Source organism: Scardinius erythrophthalmus (assembly GCF_964197995.2).
Source record: "Scardinius erythrophthalmus genome assembly, chromosome: 11".
In the NCBI taxonomy this organism is placed as follows: domain Eukaryota; kingdom Metazoa; phylum Chordata; class Actinopteri; order Cypriniformes; family Leuciscidae; genus Scardinius; species Scardinius erythrophthalmus.
Genome location: NC_138231.1, coordinates 3,374,462 through 3,389,715, shown reverse-complemented (window position 1 = coordinate 3,389,715; position 15,254 = coordinate 3,374,462). Strand labels below are relative to the sequence as shown.

Below are 15,254 nucleotides of genomic sequence, written 5' to 3'. Positions count from 1 at the left end.
GACATCAGTTAGACAATATTCTAATTTTAAATTTGGGGTTTCATAAGCTCCAAGCCATAATAAACATTAGACCTACTTAAGTCTCTGCAGCTAGTGTACTTACATTTTATTTATCTGCAAAATTATGTTGTATACTTACAGTTTTGCACAATATATGTTCTCAAAACTACATACACCCTTTAAAAAAAAATACATTTAGCAGTTGTTTAGCAGGGTCTGTGTAACCTGTTCTGAAATGGTTTTATTATAATATCGTTATCGCAAGAGGCTGCAATGTATATCACACTATGGATTTTAGGCAACATCGCTAGTAGTTGATAATAACATAGGCCTACCTAATGTTGCCTACGGACGGTAACAGTACAGTAGTAACCTTTTACAGTGAGTAGAACAGCTTTCTCAAGCAGTTTGGGATGCATTTTGGAAACAGGAGATGAGCCCCTGGTCTAATGCGCCACCTGGCTTGAGAAACCCGTTCTCAAAGACTTACTTTTATAGTCATTATTTGGGTAGCACACATATTCTGAATGTCTTCGGCAGAATTCAAATGAGCCATTTTAATCTAGATTAATCTAGATTAATTTCAAAATTAATCTAGATTAAAAAAATTAATCTATGCCCACCTCTAATATATATATATATATATATATATATATGCCATGATTTAATGTCAGTAGAAGTAAAAAAAGAAAAATAAATCTAACCTAAATAAATATATATATATATATATATATATATATATATATATATATATATATATATATATATATATATATATATATATATATATGATTTCTGAAGGATCATGTGACACTGAAGACTGAAGACTAAAAATTCAGCTTTGATCACAGGAATAAATTATATTTTAAAGTGTATTACAATACAAATAATAATATTTTTAAAATATTAATGTTTTATTCTGCATTTTTGATCAAATAAATGCTGCCTTGTTGAGCATAAGAGACTTCTAAACTTTAACATTTGAAGTTCAAAATGTTATTTTTACATTTAAAACATTAAAAATAGTAATGTTTCCAAATTTTTTAAACAAACCAATCAAATAAAATAAAAATCTAAAGTATTTAGTATTTATCCTCCATGTGAGGATAAATGAAGCTCAGAGTGCTTCCAGCCTCCACAGATCTTTCTCATGTGCTTCCAGTCAAACATCACGACAGCACAATAAGCTGCTCAAAAACAGAAATCAGTGACGCTTCCCAGATCCAAGAAACCTCAGATGCATCGCACACAGAGACGGCGTGCATGTGGACACGTGCGGAGTTCAGAAGGCTCATGGCTGCATCATCGTCAGTTATCCTCAATTTACGTATTTATTCATTCTTATACATGGCATGGACTTGTTTTTTAGGTATCCACTTGTAGTAGATTATAATTAACATGTATTCCGTGCACATTGTGTATTTAATGTATGATGTTTTTATGTATATTGTTTATGTGACTCTACCTGGCCTCGTTAATTGCCCCTTGGGGACAAATAAAGTGTTTTGAAATTGAAATTGAAATGAATCCAGCAGAAATAGACCAAAAAGATGTTGATTACAGTGCAAAAGACCCATGGTTCCTCTTCATCTCTGACTGTCTGAAGCAACCGGCCTCATCAATCAAGTCCAGACCAATACAGCTATAAATAAACACATCTTTATGTGTCTTAAATCCTACTTCCACGTGCCTTTACACTACAGTTCAAAAGTGTTATTCAGCAAGGACGCATTAAATTGATCAAAAGTGACAATAAAGACATAAATAATGGTTTAAAATAAAAAAAACCATTATAATGGTACAAAAGATTTATGTCAAGTAAATGCTGTTCTTTTGAATGTTCTATTCATTAAAGAAACCTGAAAAATAAAATGCATCACAGTTTCCACAAAAATATGACTGTTTTTAACATCAATAATAATCAGAAATGTTTCTTGAATTCTGTTTTTCAGCTTCAGAATCATGAATATTGTTATTCTGGTGTCTCTATTGTCCTGTGCTTTGGGTTTCCAGCACTAAGTCCAAGACTATATTCATTTACACACCCAATGTAAAACCAAATTAACATTTTAATCAACAGTAATTTTTTTTTTGTTAACTTTTCACCATATGTCTTGGAGAATCGCAATAACATTGTATCATGAGTTCAGTATTGCGATATGTATTGAATCGTGGCATGAGGGTACCGTTACACCCCTGATGAACACCAATGATCTGGTTATGTAATAAGTTGTTTTCCACACCAAGTATAGGACATTGGCTAAAATAAAAGGTAACAAATATGTCGATGGAAAAGATAACATATTTTTAAGGGATAAATATACAGTTTATGATTGAGTTTGGGGACCTTTCAGATCGTTTTTTAAAAGTGGAGGAGTTGGAAAGGTGTTAAAGGGGTGGTTGATTATGATTTGACTTTTCTAACTTTAGTTAGTGTAATGTTGCTGTTTGATCATAAACAACATCTGCAAAGTTACAACGCTCAAAGTTCAAAGCAAAGGGAGATATTTGCTTTAAAAGAAATCACTTTTTAAGGACTACAACAAACGGCTGGTAGAGACTACACCACATTCCTCCCGGGTTAGTGACATCACCAACCCTAGAATTTACATAAACCCCGCCCCCTGAACACGATTTATAGATTATCAAGACAGAATATGCTAATCAATGACTAGAAGATAACTACACATAAGCTTCATAAATTCATCAACTAACCATTCAGAAATGTCCTGTTGCTTCTACATGTTGTCACTTCTTCTTGAGTCTCTCCATCATTGTCTGACTCCGGTTTGAACATAAAAGGCTAAAAGTTTTTGAAATTTTCAGTGCATGTCTGTGTGAGGTAAAAGGACACAAGCTCTTGAAGCTCCGCCCCCTGTGCCAGGAGCAGCAGCTCATTTGCATTTAAAGGAACAAACACAAAACGGTGTGTTTTTGCTCACCCTCAAAAATTGACAATTTTAACATGTATATAAAAATATCTGTGGGGTATTTTGAGCTAAAACTTCACATACACACTCTGGGGACATCAGAGACTTATTTTACATCTTGTGAAAAGGGCATTATACCACCCCTTTAACAGAAGACTAAGAAAAGAGGTGGTATTGAATATCAATGTAAAATATTGAGAGGCTTTTTTCTTCTATGTTACATGGAAATGTATACCGGTATGTATGTGTTAAGTTAAAATGTAATAAAAAGTTTTTTGTTTTTTTAAAAGTAGTTTTCCCCAAATGCAGTGCAGAGGAGATGCTCACCTCAGTGTGGCCATGTTGGGCTGGTTCTGGAGATGCTCCTGCCAGTGATGCTGCATGCAGAAACAGCGCACGCCCTGCACACAGCAGGAGCTCATGTGGGCACTCTGGAAGAGAGTGAGGTCCTGCGGGGTCCCGTTACAGCACACGGCAGGCCGAGGCGAGCAGTAAACGCAACACGCGGGAGGCAGGGAGTTGGGCAACAGAACGGCCAACCTCTGAGAGTCATGTGACGAGGACGAGGAGTTCGGTGAAGATGGACGTGCGCTTCCGTTGGCTTTGAGTCCGCCGTTCTGGCTCGACCGGGTCTGGTCATCGGGGTGTGTGGACGCCGACACTCCCTGGTCCTGGTCCAGGTCTTCATTGGCATTAGTGGCAGGCAAACCTGTGGAGGATCCAACGTTGCTGAGGGGTCGGAGGTCGAGGAAGCCCTCGTTCAGGGCCATGATCCTTCCTGAATCTGCAGATAAACACACAACCACGGTCACTCATGCACAGATACACACACCATAACCACTGTGATCAGTAGACTTAACTTGAAAAAATTGAGGAAACCCATTGCCTTAAAATTAAGTAAATAAACGTCATGCTTAATCAAAAAAATTAAGTAATGTGGAATTGTCAAGTTCACATAACTTATTTTTTTCAATTAAGCATTACGTTTATTTATTTAATAATATTAAGGCAATGGGTTTCCTCAATTTTTTTAAGTGAACTGATCACTTCTTAGTGTAACTAACTACTGCTTTAGTGAGGCAGAAACCATTGAATAAGTGTGGAAACCAGCGTTATTTTAGTAGTACTGAGATACTATTATAGTTATAATGTCTTTAGCTTTTATTTTATTTTATTATTTATCATTCAATTTCCTTAATCATTCACATAATGAGTGAATCATTAGATGGATTCAAACCAATAACTCAGGAGTTCGAGACTGAATCATTAATAAGACCGACTCAGAGTCAGTTGTTCACAAATCTTTTTGACATTTTATATTTTATCGCATCAAATTGAACTAAATGAAAATGAGAAATGTTGCCTTGAAATAAAATGTTTTTTTGTACGTTTTTTTTTCTTCAATTTGTTTTAGTTCAAAGTTTTTTCAAGTTTTTTTAATAAATTTTATTTTTTATGGTTTTATTATTTTTTAACTATAATGACGCTGGTGAAAACATAAGAAATATAATTTAGGTTCCACTTAAAATATTATAATTTTACTCAATTCATTAATGAGAATCAATTAGATTGATTCAAACCAATAACTCAGGAGGTCGAGACTGAATCATTAAAAAGAACCGACTCAGAGTCAGTTGTTCAAAAATCTTTTTGACAGCCTTGATTCTGAAAGTATTTTGTATATTTATTTTTTATTTATTCTTCATTAAAAAGCTTTACCCAAACCAACCAACTCCAAGCTGAAACACAACTTCACAAACTTTGATTTAAAGCAAAAAAATAAATTGTTTGGAAAATTAGAACATGCATTATTTAAATGTTATTAAATAATTAAAAGATTGAATAATTATTTCATTAACATGCTTTACGCTATTTAAAAAAAAAGGAAACTGGAATGTTATTGCTAAAATTATTTTTTCTCCATGAAGAAACTAAACAGGATTCATAGTTCCAGTACATTGTGGTTTGTTATTATAAATGAATCTCAGGGAAATCATTTGGTTGCAGCATTTAAAAAAAAGAAAAGAAAAAATAACCACTTCAGACAGCAAACCGGTTCTCGGTTACGTTACCAACGCTAGAGGAATATCTGGAAGAATGGCTTTGTGAACAAAGTGAATTTCAAAGGCGCTGTCTGATTGAAAAGAACAGGTTCAAACACATTGGACAGACAGCAGAGAGTCTACGTTTCATGGTATGCTTGAATTTCAGCCCCCATGGCCAGGAAACTGTTGCAGAGGAATGACATGGGCCGATATTAAATGTTACATTGGATGTTTTAAAGTTCACGCCATGCATATCACAGTAAAATAAGACCCAAGCGTATTAACTCAGGTAAACGCACAGTTGTGATACTGGAACTTTGCCAAGACTCACACACACACACACTGACGCCATGGTCAGCGCTTTCTGTGAAGTAAATCACCCACGTTCTTACGTGACAGGTGGAGACCTGCAAGACTCCATCGGAAACTGAAGATAGTCTCAAACCTCAGGGTGAAACTTTGCAAGAAACACCCTACGCGCATCCAAAATAAGTGCATGAAAGATCTCACTTGATGCAGTGGTGAGCAGGTTTCCCCTCTGACTGTCCTGTGTGTGTGTGCTGTAAACACAGTGTCCAAAATACCTTCTCACACCAACAAATCTGGTTGTGTTCGCAGTTGAACCGCATCCATTTAAAAAGCAGGCAGATAGAGAGAGCTTTTTGAAAAGGGAAACCCGAGGGAGGGAGAACAGATGCAGCACTATGTGTGAACGGTGAACGCTCAGAGTGATGATCAGGGGTGCACAGGACTTTTTTGGTCTCGGTTCTCCAGGTACTCACACTTCGCACTTATCCTACAAGCTGTAGGATTAAATTGAGATTTATACATCATCTGAAAGCTGAATAAATAAGATTTCCATTGATGTATGGTTTGTTAGGATAGGACAATATTTGGCCGAGATACAACTATTAGAAAATCGGGAATCTGAGGGTGCAAAAAAAATCGAAACATTGAGAAAATCTCCTTTAAAGTTGTTAATTTATGTTCATGATTGTGCTGCATTCACTCACAAAAAATAAATGTTTTATATATTAGCAGTGGGAAATTTACTAAATATCTTCATGGAACATGATCTTTACTTAATATCCAAATGATTTTTGGTATTAAAAAAAAATTCGATAATTTTGACCCGTACAATGTATTGTTGGCTATTGCCACAGATATACCCGTGCGACATGTAAAATAACACTATTTGTAGAAATTAAATAGGTTAATCTTTGTCAAAGCTGTATTTTATTTTATTAACATTAATGACAACATGCAGCAGGAATATTAGGCTGCTGTCACTTTAAGACCGAATGCATGGACAGAATGTACATCCGGTTTCTTTCTCAACTGTTCACTTGTTGACATAAACAAGAGAATTCTGGCCAAGACGGGAATTTGACATACTTTTGTGCATATTTGTCCGTTCAAGCGCAAGTAAACGCGAAAGAGTAATAAATTCGGTGTTCGAGCGCTGTCTAAAACGTCACGATTTTCGCCACTACTTGTGCGTTTTAAAATCATTTGAATGTGTAAACTGGCAAGACAAAACACTTCCAATTGATAAACTTTCACTCTATGATGGATACATTTAGCAGTTAATCCACGAATCACATGCGTGTCAAATCGTGTGGCCTGGTCCATACGGATCGTGGATCAACTGCGATTCATTCCACCCCTAATAATTAATGAACACACTTATCACCCTATGGAAACTTGTTTCCGCCACAGAATAAAACACTTTAAAAGACAATTGCGACTTTTTATCTCACAATTGCGAGTTTAAATCTCACATTTCTGACTTTATTTCTCAGAATTGCGAGATATAAAGTCAGAATTGCGTGTCATAAAATCAGAATCGCGAGATTTAAAGTAAGAATTGCGAGATAGTCAGAATTACGTGTTATAAAGTCAGAATTGCGAGATATAAAGTCAGAATTTCGTGTAATAAAGTCAGAATTGCAAGATATAAAGTCAGAATTTCGTGTTATAAAGTCAGAATTGCAAGATATAAAGTCAGAATTGCGAGATATAAAGTCAGAATTGCGAGATCTAAAGTAAGAATTGCGAGATCTAAAGTAAGAATTTCGTGTTATAAAGTCAGAATTGCGTGTTATAAAGTCAGAATTGCGAGATCTAAAGTAAAAATTGCGTGTCAAAGTCAGAATTTCGTGTTATAAAGTCAGAATTGCGAGATATAAAGTCAGAATTTCGTGTTATAAAGTCAGAATTGCAAGATATAAAGTCAGAATTGCGAGTTATAAAGTCAGAATTGCGAGATCTAAAGTAAGAATTGCGTGTTATAAAGTCAGAATTTCGTGTTATAAAGTCAGAATTGCAAGATATAAAGTCAGAATTGCGAGATCTAAAGTAAGAATTGCGAGATCTAAAGTAAGAATTTCGTGTTATAAAGTCAGAATTGCGAGATATAAAGTCAGAATTGCGAGATCTAAAGTAAAAATTGCGTGTCATAAAGTCAGAATTTCATGTTATAAAGTCAGAATTGTGAGATAAAGTCAGAATTTCGAGATCTAATGTAAGAATTGCAAGATATAAAGTCAGAATTATGAGATCTAAAGTAAGAATTGCGAGATCTAAAGTAAGAATTGCGTGTTATAAAGTCAGAATTTCGTGTTATAAAGTCAGAATTGCGAGATATAAAGTCAGAATTGCGAGATCTAAAGTAAAAATTGCGTGTCATAGTCAGAATTATGAGATCTAAAGTAAGAATTGCGAGATAGTCAGAATTTCGAGTTATAAAGTCAGAATTGCAAGATATAGTCAGAATTGCGAGATCTAAAGTAAAAATTGCGTGTCATAAAGTCAGAATTTCGTGTTATAAAGTCAGAATTGCGAGATAGTCAGAATTTCGTGTTATAAAGTCAGAATTGCAAGATATAAAGTCAGAATTGCGAGATATAAAGTCAGAATTGCGAGACAAAGTCAGAATTGCGAGATCTAAAGTAAGAATTTCGTGTTATAAAGTCAGAATTGCGTGTTATAAAGTCAGAATTGCGAGATATAAAGTCAGAATTGCGAGATATAAAGTCAGAATTGCGAGATATAAAGTCAGAATTATGAGATCTAAAGTAAGAATTGCGAGATCTAAAGTAAGAATTTCGTGTAATGAAGTCAGAATTTCGTGTTATAAAGTCAGAATTGCGAAATATAAAGTCAGAATTGCGAGATATAAAGTAAGAATTGCGAGATCTAAAGAATTTCGTGTTATAAAGTCAGAATTTTGTGTTATAAAGTCAGAATTGCGAGATAGTCAGAATTGTGAGATCTAAAGTAAGAATTTCGTGTAATGAAGTCAGAATTTCGTGTTATAAAGTCAGAATTGCAAGATATAAAGTCAGAATTATGAGATCTAAAGTAAGAATTGCGAGATCTAAAGTAAGAATTTCGTGTAATGAAGTCAGAATTTCGTGTTATAAAGTCAGAATTGCGAGATATAAAATCAGAATTGCGAGATCTAAAGTAAGAATTGCGAGATCTAAAGTAAGAATTTCGTGTTATAAAGTCAGAATTGCAAGATATAAAGTCAGAATTGCGAGACAAAGTCAGAATTGCGAGATCTAAAGTAAGAATTTCGTGTTATAAAGTCAGAATTGTGTGTTATAAAGTCAGAATTGCGAGATATAAAGTCAGAATTGCGAGATCTAAAGTAAGAATTGCGAGATCTAAAGTAAGAATTTTGTGTTATAAAGTCAGAATTTCGTGTTATAAAGTCAGAATTGCGAGATATAAAGTCAGAATTGCGAGATCTAAAGTAAAAATTGCGTGTCATAAAGTCAGAATTTCGTGTTATAAAGTCAGAATTGTGAGATAAAGTCAGAATTGCGAGATCTAATGTAAGAATTGCGAGATAGTCAGAATTTCGTGTTATAAAGTCAGAATTGCAAGATATAAAGTCAGAATTATAAGATCTAAAGTAAGAATTGCGAGATCTAAAGTAAGAATTTCGTGTAATGAAGTCAGAATTTCGTGTTATAAAGTCAGAATTGCGAAATATAAAGTCAGAATTGCGAGATATAAAGTAAGAATTGCGAGATCTAAAGTAAGAATTTCGTGTTATAAAGTCAGAATTGCGTGTTATAAAGTCAGAATTGCGAGATATAAAGTCAGAATTGCGAGATATAAAGTCAGAATTTCGTGTTATAAAGTCAGAATTGCAAGATATAAAGTCAGAATTGCGAGATCTAAAGTAAGAATTGCGAGATCTAAAGTAAGAATTTTGTGTTATAAAGTCAGAATTTTGTGTTATAAAGTCAGAATTGCGAGATATAAAGTCAGAATTGCGAGATCTAAAGTAAAAATTGCGTGTCATAAAGTCAGAATTTCGTGTTATAAAGTCAGAATTGTGAGATCTAATGTAAGAATTGCGAGATAGTCAGAATTTCGTGTTATAAAGTCAGAATTGCAAGATATAAAGTCAGAATTATGAGATCTAAAGTAAGAATTGCGAGATCTAAAGTAAGAATTTTGTGTAATGAAGTCAGAATTTCGTGTTATAAAGTCAGAATTGCGAAATATAAAGTCAGAATTGCGAGATATAAAGTAAGAATTGCGAGATCTAAAGAATTTCGTGTTATAAAGTCAGAATTTCGTGTTATTAAGTCAGAATTGCGTGTTATAAAGTCAGAATTGCGAGATCTAAAGTAAGAATTGCGAGATCTAAAGTAAGAATTGAGAGATCTAAAGTAAGAATTGCGAGATATAAAGTCAGAATTGCGCGTTATAAAGTCAAAATTTTGTGTTATAAAGTCAGAATTGCGTGTTATAAAGTCAGAATTGGGAGATCTAAAGTCAGAATTGCATAAAATAAAATTGCGAGAAATAAATTACGACTATAAAATGCAATTATGACTTTTTTTCTCGCAATTGTGAGTTTATATCTCGCGATTCTGACATATTTTCTCATAATTGTGAGATATAAACTGGCAATTGTGAGTTAAAAAGTCCAATTCTAAGTTATAATGTGTAAACAATTATCTTCCTTCAAGGATTAAATATATATTCTGCTGGCCTAGGCACAAAAGTGAGATGGACAAATTAAAACAACGATTATCTCTCAAAATGTGTCAAGAGAGAAATGTAAATTTTCTATGTATATAATATACAGTATCCTCAAAAAGTATAAGTTTGTCCACTAGAGGGCGCTTGTTCAAAACAATAACAAAGGCGTAGCTTGATGACTCCGTGAATGAGTGTTGAATCATGGGAGTTTTCAGCCGGGACTCAGGCAGTAATCATGTTCATCGGTAAGCTAAAGTTTTAAAGTTTTATTAACGTTACTGAAATGAACGTTTTGGTCAATATCGATAAACAATAAATCTTTATTTTTGAAAGCCAATAACTGATATATTGGCCCATAAATCTAAATCCAAATTTTTATAAAAGTTTTGGGAGCCTGACTGCTAAAACAATAGTCTCAACATTAAAAGCCATGTCCCAAACACACAATTATATATAGTGTTCTCGTTATAATTTTCATTTTTTAAGTAATTTCAATCATATTTCAAGCAATTCAAAACCATCATGTTGAACAGTGCGCATCTGAAGTGTCTCAGCTGAAGGAAATTTTCATATCGGGCAGATAACGCTGACATTAAAAATGAACATATATTGGCCGATACCGATAATGTGACCGATATATATCGTGCATCCCTAGTCACTGTAGTGTGCGGGACTGTTTATATTACGCTTATATGCCACAGTCTGACACTCTTTTCGTTTTGTTGTTTATGTTTATATTACGATTAAAGTTACGGTTAACAAGATTCACACAATAAGATGAGTTGAGCTATATAAAAATTATTTGTTTTCTATCGATAAAAGTATCCAAACAGTTGCTCAACTGTCTAATAAAATACACAATATATAAGCATCTTTGGTGTTTCCATGGTTAAAGTAAAACTGGAAATCGAGGGTAACGTGGAAATGACATCATTGACAGGTGACGCAATGACACGTGACGTTACACTGGTTGAAATGTATGATTTCTGTGGATTTAAACATTATTGGAAACATTTGGGATAAAGTTAAGTACACAAGACAACAAAATAAATAACACTGTCCTAGTGGTTTTTGGATATTTCAATCAAAAATATTACATATTGTGCCTTTAAGTCACACTTGAGTTAATGCCATTGCATTATATAATATAATAAAATGATCTGAATCTGAATCAGTTTCCATCGTGTTTGAAGTCTCACTGACTTTAGTGGATGTATGAAGTCGGTTCTCCTCAAGTTCACACAGGTGAGGAATCACAGCTGTAATTCATCACATTAACTATCAACAAAGTGACACAAAACTGTTCGTCTTCATTTTCAACACTTGATGTATTGTTTTATCAATCCAAATCATACAAGTACACATGTATTTGTGCTATCATTCTTAAAAATCATTTTTCTGCGTGTGTTGATATTTTGTTATGTAATGCAATGATTATATATATTTACAGTACCAGTCAAAAGTTTGGAAACATTACTATTTTGTAGGTTGTTTTTTTTTTTTTTTTTTTATGCTCATCAAGCCTGCATTTACTTGATCAAAAATACAGAAAAAAAAATGTAATATTGGGAAAAATTATTACAATTTAACATAATGGTTTTCTAATTTTAATAGACTTTAAAATATTATTTATTTCTTTGAACAAAGCTGAATTTTCAGCATTATTACTCCAGTCTTCAGAGTCACATGATCCTTCAAAATCATTCTAATATGATGATTTATTATCAATGTTGAAAACAGTTGTGATGTACAATATTTTTTATAACCTGTGATACTTTTTTCATGATTCTTTGATGAATAAAAAGTTAAAAAAAGAACAGCATAGAAATATTTTGTAACAATATACACTACCATTCAAAGAACCGTTCAAGAAAAATTTTCTTTCTTTTTTTTTGAAAGAAATTAATACTTTTATTCACAAAGGATGTGTTAAATTGATAAAAGGTGATAGTAAAGATTTATATTGTTAAAAAAGATTTTTATTTTGAATAAATGCTGTACTTTTAACTTTTTATTTATCTATGAATCCTGAAAAAAGTATCACAGGTTCCCAAAAAATATTAAGCAGCACAACTGTTTCCAACACTGATAATGGAGTATCAAATCAGCATATTAGATATTATTTCTGAAGGATCATGTGACACTGGAGTAATGATGATGAAAATTCAGCTTTGATCACAGGAATATATTATATTTACAATATTTCTGTATTTTTGATCACATAAATGCAAGCTTGATGAGCATAAGAGACTTCTAAACTTTAAAAACATTAAAAATAGTAAACTTTTGACTGGTACTGTATACTGTATATAATTGCATAATGACGACAAACATTGAATAGGCAGTTGAAAAAAAAAAGTAATACTGAACACTCAAACACGCAGTTGTAGATAATATTTCTTTTTAACATAATTGACAGGATAAGAGCAGGACAAGCAGAAACCTGAAAAAAACCACACTTTCATTCCTTTAATTAAACTAAAAGACAGTAATTCATAGAACATCCCAACAGAACTCATGAAAAAAATACTGTAGAGAGAGATAGATAGATAGATAGTCATAACGGTTACACAAAAATAAAAGACAATTTTCTGGTCACTTACAGAGATTAGGACAGATCCCAGGTTTCCATTCCTTTCAGACTCAGAACTGATTTAAAAGAGCATTTTGGTGAGACAGGCTAAGATGTAATCATATATTATGTTCAGATATCTTTATCAGTCGCATTATCCTCTGCTCAAGCGCCAAGTGTGTCTCCAAACCGCGTTATTTACTTCTGGACTCGACAAACTTTTGCGCCACAAACATCCAAACAAACGGCGTCTGAAACTCCGTAAACAAACGTGAACTCTGCTTTATAAGTTTCCGTTTTATGAGCGGAGACAGAATAATATTCCTCAATCACAATAAAACGCGGTAATCCTTTCGAAAGGAGCGAGTTATATCACGCGTTTGCTGAGAACAACGGAGCGCGTTCAAACACTCCATCTACGCGTCGCGACACAAACAAACTACAACGCCGCGCGTCCCCGTCCATAGAGCCTACAGCGCGAGCGACGGAGTCCCTGACGTCAGCGGTCCGTTGGCCAATCAGAGCGCTCTCATTATAATCATCGAAGGAGCTGCACTGATTATAATAAAGCGTCAGTATTGTCGCACACATGCAGTAAATGTGACAAACGAGGCACAAATCTGTACCACGAAGATTTTCATCGGAGCTTCAAATGAATTTCCAACACAGATCTCCATTTAAGGGACAAACACTGGGTTTCATTTGTTCCACAGACACACTAACTCAGGTGATGTAGCCTGTAATAGCCTACAGCAGCTTACACCAAATTAAATTATTTAATATTATGATAAATATTTGGAATCGTTCCCGATATAAATTGACAACAGTGATATGTTCTGCAAATTCAGGATGTGGGTGGTGATTTTTACAGGAATTGGATTTTCTGAAACTGATGTTTCCAAGACAAGCCTGAAAAGTTCACAAAGGATGCATATACCTACGATTTCATTTATTTACAATATTTCACATTCAAAATCCCCCATTTTATGATGGATGGATGGACGGACGGACGGACGGATGGACAGATAGATAGATGGACAGATGGATAGATGGATGGATGGATGGATGGATGGATGGATGGACGAACGGATGGATGGACGAATGAACGGACACATCCCGCATTTTATGATTGATGGATGGATGGATGGATGGACGGACGGACGGACGGACGGACGGACAGATAGATAGATGGACAGATGGATAGATGGATGGATGGATGGGTGGATGGATTGATAGATGGATGGATGGACGAACGGATGGATGGATAGATGGACAGATGGATAGACAGATGGATGGATGGATGGATGGATGGATGGATAGATTGATAGACGGATGGATGGATAGATGGATGGACGAACGGATGGATGGACGAATGAACGGACACATCCCCCATTTTATGACGGACGGACGGACGGACAGATAGATAGATAGATAGATGGACACATGGATAGATGGATGGATGGATAGATTGATAGATGGATGGACGAACAGATGGATGGACGAATGAATGGACATCCCCCATTTTATGATGGACGGACGGACGGACGGACGGACGGACGGACGGACGGACGGACGGACGGACGGACGGACAGACAGACAGATAGATAGATAGATAGATAGATAGATAGATAGATAGATAGATAGATAGATGGACACATGGATAGATGGATGGATGGATGGATGGATGGATTGATAGACGGATGAATGGATAGATGGATGGACGAACGGATGGATGGACAAATGAATGGACACATCCCCCATTTTATGATTGATGGATGGATGGATGGACGGACAGACAGACAGATGGATGGATGAATAGATGGATTGATGGATGGACGTACGGATGGATGGACGAATGAACGGATGATAGATGGATGGACGGACAGATGGATAGACGGATAGATGGACGGATGGATGGATAGATGGATGGACGTACGGATGGATAGACGGATATGGACGGAGAGATGGACGGACTGATGAATGGACAGATGGACAAAAGAAAGAACAAACAGATGAATGGATGGACGAACAAACGGATGGATGAACGGACAGACAGATGAAGAGAAACAGAGCGCCACACATCAGCCATCCCTCCTCCACATGTTCATGCTCAGCTGCAGGACTATGAGGGTCTGAGTGAAGATGCTCCACTGAAATAACACCGGCAGCTGAGCTTCAAAGAGACGAGGGCACTGTAACTGGATCAACCATAATCAAAGCGCTCCGGGACAAGCCTCGATCGATCGCCAGCAGTTCATCAAAGCTGACAAGGTCAGCCAACAACACAGCGGGAGAGAAGGAAAAAAGAAGGGAAGAGAAAAGAAAATCACGGAAGGCTGAGGGTCACAGAGGAAGGGTGTGTTATGTTGTAGTCTGAGCCCTGGATAGTACCTTCTGTTTCAAAAACAGTTTATTTTTAAGTCAGTTTATATTGAAAGTTGGCTAATACCAGCTTTTCCAAGTGGAAAATATAACTTTATCCACCAATAATCAGTGAGACTAAAGCTCTGTTCCAAGCTGTCTTTCTAGGCATCAAAAATGCAAAAGCTGTTCCACAAGCACTTTAGCAACTTTAATATATCCATAGCAGAGAATGCAATCCCAGAATGCATTGCGATGAGCTCAGTGAAAAACAATTAATTTAAGATGTCAGAGAAATTACAACTATAGATATATTTGATTCACTATGGAAAAGTATTG

At 35.1% G+C, this 15,254-nt stretch overlaps 1 protein-coding gene across 2 annotated transcripts in view; it reads right to left on the bottom strand.

Moving 5' to 3' along the window:
- The window catches only part of disp1 (dispatched homolog 1), a 77,116-nt gene that overhangs the window by 19,799 nt on the left and 42,063 nt on the right, over positions 1–15,254 (bottom strand). The window contains exons 1-2 of one of the 2 annotated variants that reach the window (XM_081378695.1): positions 12,586–13,000; positions 3,258–3,714 (exon numbers count right to left, since the gene is read on the bottom strand). In XM_081378695.1, the coding sequence (XP_081234821.1) occupies positions 3,258–3,700 (443 nt within the window). In that variant the 5' untranslated portion in view covers positions 3,701–3,714; positions 12,586–13,000. Of the gene's footprint in view, positions 1–3,257; positions 3,715–12,585; positions 13,001–15,254 lie in introns of those variants that run through there. The other variant, XM_081378696.1, reaches the window with a different exon arrangement.